This window comes from Dendroctonus ponderosae, unplaced genomic scaffold (assembly GCF_020466585.1).
Source record: "Dendroctonus ponderosae isolate FM_Combo_2020 unplaced genomic scaffold, Dpon_F_20191213v2 Dpon_F_20191213_194, whole genome shotgun sequence".
Lineage (NCBI taxonomy): Eukaryota > Metazoa > Arthropoda > Insecta > Coleoptera > Curculionidae > Dendroctonus > Dendroctonus ponderosae.
Window position 1 is genome coordinate 1 of NW_026018104.1, and position 13,792 is coordinate 13,792.

At 32.2% G+C, this 13,792-nt stretch overlaps 2 protein-coding genes across 2 annotated transcripts in view; one reads left to right on the forward strand and one right to left on the reverse strand.

Moving 5' to 3' along the window:
• Nucleotides 1-1,407: 1,407 nt before the first annotated feature.
• Nucleotides 1,408-6,009, reverse strand: LOC125503336 (the record flags this gene model as incomplete). Its single annotated transcript, XM_048663426.1, is given in 1 exon segment — nt 1,408-6,009. A coding segment is annotated over 1 exon segment (120 nt), but the record flags the coding sequence as incomplete, so codon positions are not given.
• A 5,105-nt stretch (nt 6,010-11,114) lies between these two features.
• The window catches only part of LOC125503335 (neuronal growth regulator 1-like), a 17,188-nt gene continuing 14,510 nt past the window's right edge, over nt 11,115-13,792 (forward strand). Inside the window, exon 1 of the mRNA XM_048663425.1 lies at nt 11,115-11,145. Within this exon, the coding sequence (XP_048519382.1) occupies nt 11,115-11,145 (31 nt within the window). The remainder of the gene's footprint in view (nt 11,146-13,792) is intronic.

Sequence of the window (13,792 nt, forward strand, 5' to 3'; positions counted from 1 at the left end):
TTAGTAGTAGTTCTAGTCAAAACAGTTTATTTTATAAGGGACTGAAATGTTATAATGAGTTGCCACGAGATGTAAGGTGCAGTAATAGTCTTGGTATCTTTAAAAAATCTTGTGTTATATACATAGCATTTGATTTAGAATATTTTTAAATTTTTGTTAAATGTTTAAAAATTGTATTTATTTGCTAGCAAGAGCTATTAATAAAGATATTATTATTATTATTATTAATATACCCGCGACCTAGAGAGAGAGTTTGCCTCATTCTAACGATGTTGTCTTTCCGAAGAGGTTTGCAAATATGAAATTTTGTTTTGTGGTTCATAGAGTTCTTATTGGTTTTAGTCTGCTCCTTTTGCATATAAAATTGCTTTTTTGTATATTTGCTAAATATTAGGAGTTACTGGTTTTCCCTCAAAAAAAATTTTAATATTTTCGGAACCGTGATTGTTTATAGCCAGAAAATTCTGTTAAACAGAGCGCAAATTTTTACGTTGGTTTTGATACTGTATGTTTTGAACGGGTTGGGAAACTTAGGCAGTAAAAAACAAGTTTGCTTAATACACTTTTTTGAACCGTTAAATGGATTAATACCATCAAGTTGTGTTAGATTTGCCCGTTTTCATCGATATGCCAGTAGCCAAGTACGCCTTTAACGCCTAAGTAAGTTGCTTAAATTGTTACGAATGACGCTCTAATATGACGACCTTATAACCGTTTCAGGATTTTTCACGAATAATTGACTAAAACAATATTGCACAATAGAAAGATATTAATTTTAACAGAAGGATGGATATTTTGCAGAAGCTGAAACATTATAATTACCTTACTGTTCCTGTATCTAGAAGTTGTATGAGGACCAATGAGTTGCCATGTGACGAATGAAGTCCTAAACGTTGCGGGCCACGTGTTCCACCTTAATTATGTTCTTTTTGGGAATTATATACAGGATAAACAAAGAGCACATCGGACAAATATCTACTCCCAGCTGAAAATATAAATTTCGGGGTGATTTACAAAGTACGAAATCAAATTACTGCTAACGATTTAATATGGCCTGGATTTTGCCCACGATTTGGCAAAAGCTAAAATGGTAATTTTTAATAAATGTATTTATAACTTCCGTTCAGTTTTACAAGTTGTTGGTAGGCGTATTGCTAACGAAACTCACCTCGACATTCTTATGGGCATTGTGTATTATTTATTGTAAATACTTCAGCTGTTTCGATTTACTGTGACAAAGTTAATATCCTGTAAGCGATTACAGGCTGATGTTAGGATCCTTTTTAATCAACAGACCAGGAATTCGCCTTAAAGATTTACATTTAATTTTGAATAACGAATAATTCTAATTTAAAGCGGGTCATCAGTAACTGACAATTTATATTAAATAATGGAAAATGACACATAAACATTTTTTTAAACCTTATATTTATAGACCATTCATATATCCAAAATAAATTACAATAGCTACAATTACAAATTTGGCATAATTAGGAATATATAGGGTGAACGAACTAAATTATCTCATATTACCTCACTTCGCAATTACTGTTTTTTCAGTATATGCCATTGTTCCTTGTGAGAGCTGACTAGATCAAGTCCACTTTTGCTAACTTAACAATTAAAAAAAATATTTGCAAACTTTTATTAAACACAAATATTCGAATGTCAGAAATATCACGCTTCGGTGGAATCCATCTTATTTAGAGAGGTTTTCTTCACTATTTGTCTCGGAAAAATAAATTGCTAAACTAAAAACAAAATTAACATACAAAACATGTCAACTATGGTAAATATAATAAGCTGCATCATTTTTTGTCTTCATGATTGGCGTTGGGAAATATTTTACTGATAAGTTGAAAATTTTAAATAAACTTTCAGCTTTTAACAGAACCAAAAGCAAGTGCGTAGTTCCATATCAAAACACAAACTTTCGAATGTAACTGTTTTTAGAAAGAAATTTAGGATTAAACGGCATTATTATTTTCTTTGTGGATATTCTACACAAATATACGACGTCTGATATACCTACAGATTAAAGCAACTAATTAATATGTTAGTTATCAGGTAACGGATAATAACCTTACATTCATGATATTATCAAGTAAATGTAATTAATTAGGACTAATGGTATTGACATGTATGGTATTAGTTTACTTTTAAAAGTTAAATACATTTTTACGATTTAATTAAAAACAAAAATGTTTCAATACTTTGGCTGGTTTTTGGTACATTGTCTGAATAGGGAAACATAATTGCTATTTTGAAACCGGGCTCCAACATCTCATCAGTCGACTTAAAAAACTCCTTCGGAAATGAGCTTAAGAGAACTATTGGCGATGCACCTAACATAAATCAATCAGGCGCTGAATAAAGTTTGGTAAGTATAACTGCTTAATCTACACGATCCATATAAAAAATGGTATACCGTGATAGCTGTAGGTGATATGTACAGATTTACAAGTGATATTAGATAACGATGATATTAGGTCAGGAATGAATATTATATTTAAATAGCTATTGACAAGATATGGAACATCTAAGTCTCGTTTCATCAACCATTTTACATAATAATAAAATAGATTATCAGCATGTGGGTGAAGGGTCTAAATCCTCAATTCCCAGTTGAAGTTAAATGAAATGATGTTTGGCGTTTAGCTTATTGAATGCGTTTCTTTGCGCTAAACAAATGTTGCTTGTCTGGAACAGTAACGACGCAAGTACAAGTTGATGCTACTGTTACTACGAGAGACTTAATTTGTGTTTTCAGATGCTAGTAGGTATTTTGAAAAACTTGTAAATTATGTCGAAATTATGTAAAAAAAAACTTTGTCGGAACTGTTCCCTATGGTATGGAGGCCATTAAAGGGCAGTAAAATAAAAAGCTGCTTGCATGAAGCGCAAAATCTATAATTTTGGGAAACCTAGCACGCCTTCAATTTCATCATTTGTTTTTATTGTCATTAAACAATAGTAACGCCTAAAGTTCGAAACGTGAATATCAATATTTGATCAAAATAATATCAAATTCGACAAATCAGATTTGCCTGATGTTGCTATGTTTTATTCGACTGGGCTTTCAAAGTACACGCAGTAGATGTTACATGAATCCTTACAGTCATCACACGATTTAAGCATTGAAACCGCAAAACTATTCATCTAGGATAAAATGTTGAGAACGGTTGTTGCAACAGCCGCTTTGCTGCGGGATTTTGGCGCAGTTAAACGGTTTTTACCCACACGACAGTCTCCAAAAGGGGCCGGTTTGAGCCGGAATTGCAGTGATTTCCACGGGTTCATTTTGAAAATTTCTAATAATTATTATTTTCTGTATTCATCAGAATCCCAAATTATATCCTTAATAATCTTGAATATGCCATGATGCCTGATATAAAAGAGCTGTAAGCATGTGTACTATTTTAAAGTTATTCGTACACTAGTTACTTTGGTTAGCCCAAATAATTTTTCTCCACCAAATTGAACGTGAAGTATTAAATTTTTCATTTAAGCGAAAGGTCTAAGATAGGCATTCTCATGAGTCAGTGCCACATAAGCGAACCAAAATTATAAAAGTTATCAAATTTGCGACTAGATTTATAATTGGTGACTACACGAGATGAATACAAAGGAAGAGACGTACTCGTATTTAAATAATAAATCACCCAAAACGCTAAACATTTTCGCCTGTTATTCATCTATTAATGAAGGAGAAAAAATAATATATTAAACGAATACGAAACGAACTCGTAAATTTTTGAAATTGCCCACAGACCTGAGAGAGTATAAAACTTTTCTCGAGGAGTCGTCCTTACTTCCCAAGTAGTTAATTATTAAACACCAAATTATTATTTTACAAATCAGAATAAGAGTGGCAAACTGCTGGAGGAAAAGTTGCTAAGCATTCTGTTTTCCTTTGATGTTCGTCACCTTAAAGGCTTCTGGAGGTAATTTTATATAGGTTCTTCTAGAAAATAGATCAAATATTATGAACAACCAGCACGAAAACTCAAATCACTGGTAAATTGTCGAAGCAGAAAGTACAGTTATAGCAAGTAAAAATCAGCGGTTCAAAAAAAATAGTTGGCTGTTCAAATTCACTTTATTATTGGAAAGCCTTCGCGTTCAACGGATAATTTACAGGGGAATACATATTTGCCCTAGTGACTGTATGCAAGCAATAGATTAAGGGCACGGGTTATCGGCTTGTTCGATAACCGTTAAAGCTTGCTGCAATACAGCGAAGAAACAAGTTATTTATTTTATTTCACGTGGCCGGAAACGAGACTTACTACAATTTCTAAGCTGTATAATTTACAGATATGAAATATCACAAAATAGAAGTATAATTCTATAATTATGAAAACAATGATAATTAATCGCTGTCTGATAGTGATTTCTCTTCGTGGTCAATTTGTAGGTAATATAGATAATATCTACAACTAGATTTATTAGTGGGTAACTGGGAGATAGTCATCAATAGTGTTTCGTGCCTTTAATTTAGATTTTTGTACACCTGTAGTATCGGAAGAAAATAATTTATTCCCAAGTGGCTTTTTTGACAAGCATAATAAATGGATTTTGGAAATCCAACAATTTCCTAACAATCATTCTCAAAAATATAGGGATGACCAAATTTTATTTTAAACCTGATCGTCAAAATTTCGTCAACTTTAAGATATTTATGGATTTTAGAATTTTGGCAATGAGAAATTCTGTTGATCTATTCTGACCTGTATTTGGTTGTTTGTAATTGTCGCCGTCAGATTGAAAATATTTAATCTCCGAAAACTAAAAATATTCCCAATCATATATGGAGAACGATTTTTTTTAAAATCGACATGTCAATCTGCTTGAGTTTAGAAAAACTTGAAGAAAGCGTACTTTATAGGGACTACTTCCGTTGCTGAACGAAATACCATTACCTCAACAGGTTTATAATAACACGTTTAGCCTGCAGGTACCACCGTTCAACTAATTAATTAAACTCTTTTACTTAATGGTAAAATGTAAATTTATGCTTTCAGAAGTGGGTGCTAAAAACTTCAGTTCAAATTATGAATATTCTGCGCGGCAACCAAAGTTGCAACTGCTTCAATTTGAGACCAAATGCCCATGTTTCTCTTACCAAAAGAGGTCACATCGTTTTAGTTGCAGTTTTGTTTCTTAATTTTGTATACTTGCTCAGAGATACGTGAAGGTACATGTAGATGAGAGCATCGGTATAGGTCATAACGGAAATAAGGCTGCCATCGAATATAAAACAGTGTCTCAAAAGATCCACTGAAAAAATAAGCAATACATGTTTATTTCATGACCTGATTCTGCCTTTCTAATTTAATCTGCATGTTTTCTTGCTTTTGATATATTAATATTTTATTTCGCATGCAGAAATATTGCCTCTTTGATATTTACTGCTTCTTCTGGCTCACGCCTAGCAACTTGAAAGCAACGTGGGGGTAAGTAATGTCGGGAAAAAGAAACATGAAACCCACAACGTGATCTCCTTAATACAATTCACCCACTGCTTGACAAAAGGTTCTAAATGCATTGTAGGGAAAATCCCACACCCAGAATTTCGATTACGGGTATTTTAATGCAGTTAGAGGTATTTTCCTGTTTTCTAGAATATGTTAGAATATATTACATCTTTTAAGAACGGTAACTGCTGTGAAATGACGAAACAGTTGGAGTTAATGTTTTTGTTCATTTCGCCCTTGTTAAAGATATATGGTTTATTACCTGAAATTCGTTAAGAGTTTGCTTCATGACGTGATCAATTTTATTAAGTTATAATCCAGAGGTAACGGAATTTCCGCATAAAATCTGTCCCATGGGAAATCAGTATTCTGACAGCGAGTTTCTGCATCTGATCCTTATTTATTATTTACATCACGACGTAGTCGTTAAAGCTGAAGTCATTATCGCTATTAACAAGCTGCACTGCAGCAGGAACGATGAACTAGAGCTTCTCGAAGAGTTAGCGTGTTGCATCGCTGCCGGCTTTTCTTCTGGAAACAACAGAAACTTTCGTTAATGCAGAGCCGCAAGTGTACTACCCCTAATTTAATTCTTTTCAACGTAATATCAAATCAATTTTGCATTTGCTGCAATATTATTATTAAATTATATGATTATTATACAATAAGGGTTCAAATTTACTGGTAATAAATTGGCCAACCACATATCCATTACGAAATATTTGCGATGAATTAGTGCTGGATGAATCGGACATCAGTTTCTTTAGGATTTCCCTTTTAAATTTTAAATCTCAGAATGTAAGGTCCAAACATCTCAACAGTTTTGAATAGAACGGTGTCGCGCATGTTGCCGAAGTTTCCAGCAAAAATCTGAAGATTTGTATATCTCTTATGATGTCTCTTTACACAGCCTCAAAACGGAAAAGGAGATTTCCTTTGTAGAAATATATCCATAGCATGGATTGAGTGTCGTGACGACAATTATTTTTATGGTATTTCTATTATTTAGCTGTCGGCTTGATAGTATTCCATAGGTGTTTAATTTAATACAAACCAACTATATGGCGCAGTTAATTTTTTCTGGAAACCACTGACAAAATATAGACGAAAGGCAGCACTTCCAGGCTGCTGTGTATGATATTCAACAGCAAACTCTGATCAATTTGTACACGACAATTTCGATTCACAGGAAAGTATTTATCTTATTGAATTGAATGTACATTAGTCAATTTTACCTATACTCATAAGAAAGTGCCACCGTAAGTATTGTGAAAATATTGTTGAGTCCGCGTGAATGGGCTGACATAAATACATACTGCTGAAAAGAAGTATAAAAGGTTCCCTTTTGTATTCAATAATATGTCTGAATTTGCCGTTGAATTTTATTGTAGAGAATCAGCAGGAATATTTATGGAGAATGGAGTTGAGCACGGGGGTATCTCAATTCCCTTGGGAACCCGTAAATAGTAGTAACTGTAATTCGACTTTAAAATATTTTTCGCATTGAATGCAACCACTTGAAGGGCTTTAGCAGTTCACAATACGTTATAGGACTCGTAAATCGATAAGTTGATTGAATTTTATGTGCCAAAGTTTGAAGTATAGAGCATAGCGAGTTTCCACAAGCTTATTGGCTAGAAAGTTCAAAAATAGTAGTTTAAAGGTTGATAATGTTTAGAAATAATACATATCAATAAAGCGATTTGAGAATTTATAATCAAGCTAGACTAAATTAAAAAGGAAGATATAATGATGCAACGCATAAAAAATCAAGTATAAAATAATATGTAAATAAGAAACCGGCTTGTGGGCAGGTACCTCAACACTTCGACAACAATTTTAAAGGAAGAGTACCAGCGGTTTGTTTTCTCAGTTGTTCAAATTATTATAAATTTCCTTACATTGCCATAACCCGGTGGATTAGATTTCGTCACTGTGCTTTAATGGGAGAAATATAGACCATCAAAATATGTACATATACATGTGAGAAATGGTACAAAAACATCGGGCGCAAAATGGTATGGATAGCAAAAATAAACCAATACTATTCCAATAAGCATCACAAGACGTTATTTAAGTGTTACCACTACAGAAACTTGATCGCATGAGTAAAATACGTCACCCTTTTTCAATGAACTTAACAATTCAACGTTTACTAACAATCCTGGATTGCTGGGTCAATAAGTAATGGTAAAGGTGACGGTAATTATCATTAAATAATGATTGCAAGGTCAGCAGAATTGAGCACGATTTTCATATATAATCGCAGTTATATCGTGTTAGTGTCCAAACGTGTCCGATTATTTCATATCTGCAGAACAAACCTAATTTTTTTTTTATTCTCTAAAGCTTACAGGAAAACCCTGCAGTATTTAGGGTGACAACCAGATTGTCCGTAAGTATACATTGTAGGCAAGATGCCGGATTTTGCCTGACCAATGAACCAAGATAGAACTCACTTCCATAGGCCTTTTGCCAATCAATTAGGCTAACAAAGCTTAAGACCCGCGTATATAGAGATTGCATAGAGGAAGCAGATTTATTGGCGAGCTGTTGCTATTTTCGGCAAATTGGGTGTGCTGTGATTTACTTAGGTCCCACAAGATAAGGTCTCAAGCAGAGAGGACTTTAATATTCTCCTGTCCTAATTAAATATTAGTTAATCAAAACAACGAATTTCGTGGATTGAATTCAACCCATGCGAATCATTAATTAGTCAAACAGCGGGTTTTCTATTAGAAATTTGATAGAATAACTTTCCAACATATACTAGGAATTTTTCCGAATTTATAAGTTTGCATTTTAAGGAACCTTATTTTAATATGACTACGAGTTTAAAAACCATATTAATTTGATCTGTATGGTTAAGCCACTTTTGCTGATTTCTGCAAATAATTAAATATTCCAGTCAGTTCACAGTCGTTAAATATCTTGCAAATAAATTTTGGCTTATTATTGTTACGACAATTTGGGTGTAATGTAAGTTCCAAAGCACTTTTATGTTCCCCCTTTTAAAATAAATATTTACAGGCCATATCAGCAAAATTAAGAATATCTGAACAAAAATTAATAGTTTAAAAAATTAACTCCAAATTTGAAACAAAAAGAATATGCTGGGAACGAGAGAAACGTTTCAAGAATGAGAAGAAATTTAGTAAACAGCTGGAAAGGAAATTGCTGGTAATCTCCTCAATGGAAAAGAAAAAATTAAAACACTATAAAATTGTAGAACAAAATCGGAAAAAATTTTGCTTATTAAAGACAGGTAGTAAAAGAACTCCTAATCAAATTTCTGGAATAAAACAAGCTCAATTTTATAAAATTGGCTCATCTTTTTCTAACACTTCTTCAAGCAGCAATTTTATTTATTTTACTGTTTGAGCAACATATTTGCAGCGTTCGTGGCTGTTATATGTAATTATATGTAAGTTATTATGCGTCGCTGACATACTTCCTACTGACATCCTTTCAATTTAAATTTTCCCTTTACTGATACACTTAATAATTATCCGACCCTTCGTAAGACCACGTTTTACCATAATTTGTAATTTCAATCTTCTCTAACGTTTCTGGCAAAATATTTTCGAAACGGATTTTATTTACATGTTATAAATATTAAAATAAATGCTGCTGAGATTGCCATTTTCGGTAGGGGATTTGTTTTTGTGAATCTTTATTTGCCGGAATAATATTCTTTGTTTATTATCACAAGGAACGAGATGGAAACGCAGGATGCAAAAAATCCAAACGCTGATTTTCAAACGCAGACCTAAAGGAAAATAATGAATAATGTATAAATGAAGCGGGTGATTGTAAATACTCCTATCTTTTCCGCCATTTGTTTTTATGACAAATTTAATTAGACATTTAAAATATGAACATAAGTAGATCATTTACCTGAACATTTTATAGGATTTAATAATAAATTAATTATTTGTACAGTTGATATCAATAACGACCATTATTCTTTAGATAACTGTTTTCATAATGCTGCCTTTTTAGTAGTAGTTGCCTATGTGAAGGTGAACCTATTTGAAATAATTTGCGAAATAATCACAAACTTTAGGTTGTACGTTTCTTATGTGCCCTTGTAATTTGTTTAAATTGTTAATTTCAATTAGCTACTCTACTCCCTTGCTATCAATTGTTCGTCATTCACTGCTGACTCGAATATCATGAATTTTAACATAATCAATATTTTGATTATTTTTAGAATGACAATAATTTATTTAGTAAAAAGTAGTTTGTGTCCTCATTTGTTTGTGTTCTACTAGACACTTGTTCAAAATTACTTGAAAATCTGTATAAAAGTAATTCATATGCCGGATACTTCTGTATTAAGAGCATAAACTACAAGCTTGAGTACTTAGACTCATGTAATCACGTACATTTCTCTCCTGCAGACAATTCAAAGCTTTAATACCAGTTTTCAAAATGTATGTAGGGCGAAAGAGCACCTAAGCAGTTTTATTCAGGCAGTTAAATTAATTTTAATATGAGTTTAACGAATGAACAGCATCATCTGTAATGATAATGCTTTTACAAAACACATTTATAAAAGGCAACGTGGGTGTATTTGCTTAACCTAATAATTGATCACGATAATACAAAATATGGTTATACAAAATTGATTAATTATTAGCTTACGACATTAAAAAAAAATATATATTTTTTTTTATTATGTCAGACAAGGCAAATAAAAGCAAGTAAACTAAATGTGGTAATACAGGAAATTCCACATCAATTTTCTAGAGTCTAGAGTATGGCGAAGCGTATAAGTCCAATATAAACTTTACAGCTCTCCCATGGATTGCTATGTTACGCTAATATAATCTCTAATGGATGCCATATATTGTACAGCAACGGCTTCATTTATTTAAGTGTTAAGCTATTACGTTAAAAATCTACTTGCTAATCCAAAGAGCATACTTTAACTTTGAATGACTGCTTGGCATTACACTTTACAGCTTTAACGCGCCTTCAGATATTGCTGCACATTACTTGTATTAGAAAAGCTTGTGCTCTGGTTCTTCGTCTAACCGAAACAATACAATATAAAGTTGGAAAAATATTTTTAATTAGTCCGAAGGTGTTCAAGCGAATTGATTCTAATAGTTAGTCACAAAGCCAGCAGTCGTGTATAGAGAGGGCTGTTTCCATTAACTCGTTGAATGTGAAAATTGATGCTGCAGATGTAAAGAATACAACAGATTGAGAAGAGGAGTGAATGTTAAAAATAAGACAATGAATCAAGGAAGAAGCTAGACAGAAGCGTAGAAAAGTTAATATCGTTGGTGTTTATAGCCGGAAATTTACAGAATATAGAGGAAACACTTTGAGCAAATATATCAGGATGGATCCAAATATTTCCAAAGGAGTTGATCAAGAAAATAAGAAAAGCTTTGAAAATCAAAAATAAAAGMGTAAGTTCTTAAAATCGATTTTTTATAAATTCAATAACATAATAGTWGCAGATTTAATTGATAAAAATGAAATAAAAATACACTSTTTAAATTTAGCTTAAAGAATTCATAACAATTCATAAAGTTAACACACTAGTTACTTGCGAAATTCAGCTAAAGAAAAACGACTCAAAAGTTTTTWCAAGGTTCAGTTTATTAGTTTAAAAAAGATGGTATGGGTAGCAAAGTAAGGACCAATACCAGAGGTAAAATTACAGAGACTCATAGAGGAAATGCACATGGAAATAGCCAAATATAATGAAATATGAATATGGTTAATAAGAAATGTCACGCTATCAACGCAAAGAAAACAAATTCGATATACATTAATCGAAAAACGTATGCTTTAGCGGGTAACGAAGCGATTCCGGACATATAAAGGACAGTTTCTATCAAAAATTCGAGGCAAAAAAGACTGCTACATAAACTATGCCACTACTACATGTACTCGCTTGCATTTGCATTTTCAAGAATATTTCTGATTAAGCATGCAAACAAAATTAGTTTGCCGTCATTATACTTATTATACCTCAAACGAACTTCATCGACTTCAAGCATTGTTTTTTAGAATAAATTATATAGCATATGTGCTTTCCATGAGTTGGAATTTCCCAATCACATAAAAAACGGTCGTACGTTCGAACAAAGTTGGGAGTTTGGAATATTTTGTTTGCTTGGTGTTAAAATTTATTGACGGCATGTAACCATAAGTTCTGGCAGAGGCCCTGAGCAATCTAAACAAATTACAATAGTATCGATCTTCCCATGTTGGCCATGCAGGTTTAAACTAAGGGGCCAGTCCATCAGATTAAATGCGGTGTCGTAAATTATTTGTGTAATACTCTTTTCATTACTAACACGATCTTTATTAAATTTACTCTTTATTTAATGTAACTCTGATTTTAATGTATTAGACAGTATATTCATATTCATATATATTGCATATATATTCATATATACTGTCTATATATTCATTCAGAATATTGATATATACTGTCTAATATATGTCTATTGTATAAATAACCACAATGTGGACACCACCCAAAGATAAAAATGAATCTAAGTTCCTCAATACCACAAATTTGGCTTGTAGTCAAATGATACATACACTGTAAATCCAGTCCATACACTAGTCCAATTGTAAATCCAAGAAAAATAATTTCAAAATTTCGTGATGGTGTATGTATCAAACTATACACTAGTAAACTTAATTAGTAGCCTTTTACTCGAAGGCGGTTAAATATACGGATGCATTATACTTCAAATTTATTATACTTATATCAAATGTGAGTGAATGAAAATAACGACCAAGCAATTGCGTCATTATATCCAGATTTGTAGTGTCGAAACAATTAGAACGCCCGAATATTAATAAAAAAGATTGCAGGTCAATAACTATATAATTATACGACCAACCCTCAGCAAAATCATTAGGGAAGCGGAGGTAATTAATTAACCAGAGCTTATTGATTACGATATTTATATCCAAGTATAAATACATGCCAGAAAAAGTGCTTGCTGTCTACAAAGCTGTAGTTTTAAAATAAAAAGCAATCTATGCTTGTGCATATAGCAATTCCCCGTAATAGACATTGCACATGCCAAAAGAAAGCTGTTTATAAAATATTAACAATTGCTTGCATTTCCATTTCCCCATTTCCCAAAGAGAACATGCCTCTAAAATTGAAATGGTGCTGTTTTATGTGGAGATGGTACATGTACGTATATTATTGAAGCGTTTGCATTCAGCAGATAGAAAACCCGACGCCTTCTTGCTAACTGCTGCGCTTGTTTTACATCATTTTTCTTTCAAACGTGCATTCTGATTATATTAGCGAGTCGTAACGTCATAAATTAGGCTTTTACGACATGCAGAATGCAAATAGATTAATTACGGAAGCTTTAGCTAAAGCTCATACTTATTGCATTAAGCAAAAAAGGTGCTAATACACGTTGCTTACAGGTTTTTGATTTCACTGAGGCGTTACTAAATATTCATCATTTACATTACAAATGTCACTATTTATAATTAAGTAACTGAGAGTAAGTACAACGATACTGCTTCTTTTGAGAACTTTACTAATAAACCATTGGCAATATTGCAAAGAACTATTCTAATGGCGATTTATATTTTTTGGGCATTTTATTTTATTTATGTAGTTTGGGAAAATATATTCATTGTCGATGCAATTCCAGTTCAATATAGATGTTCTACTATACTTAGTTACTAGACTGCCTTTAATTTCCTCATTTTTTAAATTAACTTATAATAAGTATTAATATCCCTTTCATTTTTGTGTTACCAATTATTATTGTTTTTATAATATAGCAAGAGCATATTTTCAGAAGTACCTAATGTTAACGTTAATTGATATTAAGAAGATGAATAATTTTTAAACTGCGTACAGCAACAAGAGTTTATCAAATCAATTAAGTGTTTAATTGTACAACATAGTTATTTATTACAAACTTCTATTTGGATATTTCGCCCCAAAAATTTTTGTCTTTCAAAAAGACAGAATTTCCTCACGTCTTTTATTACAGATTGATAAATAGTGCTCCTATTTCGCAATAAGAACGAATTATTTATCAAAAAGTAATCAAGAACTATCACCTAGAGAGTATCCTGCGACATACTTAGGCTCATTTGCACAGACGAAATACCAGAGCGAATTTTCATATATTGTATTATCCTACTATTGTTAGACAATTTATTAACATACTCTTTTTTAAGTTCATTTAGGTTCTTTTGATAACGATAGCAGAAAATAGCTATCGCAACGTCAAGGTAATTTTTCAAATTAATTTCTCTACTAATTGGAATTTTCTCTTACAGCTTGAGCCTAAGTGTGT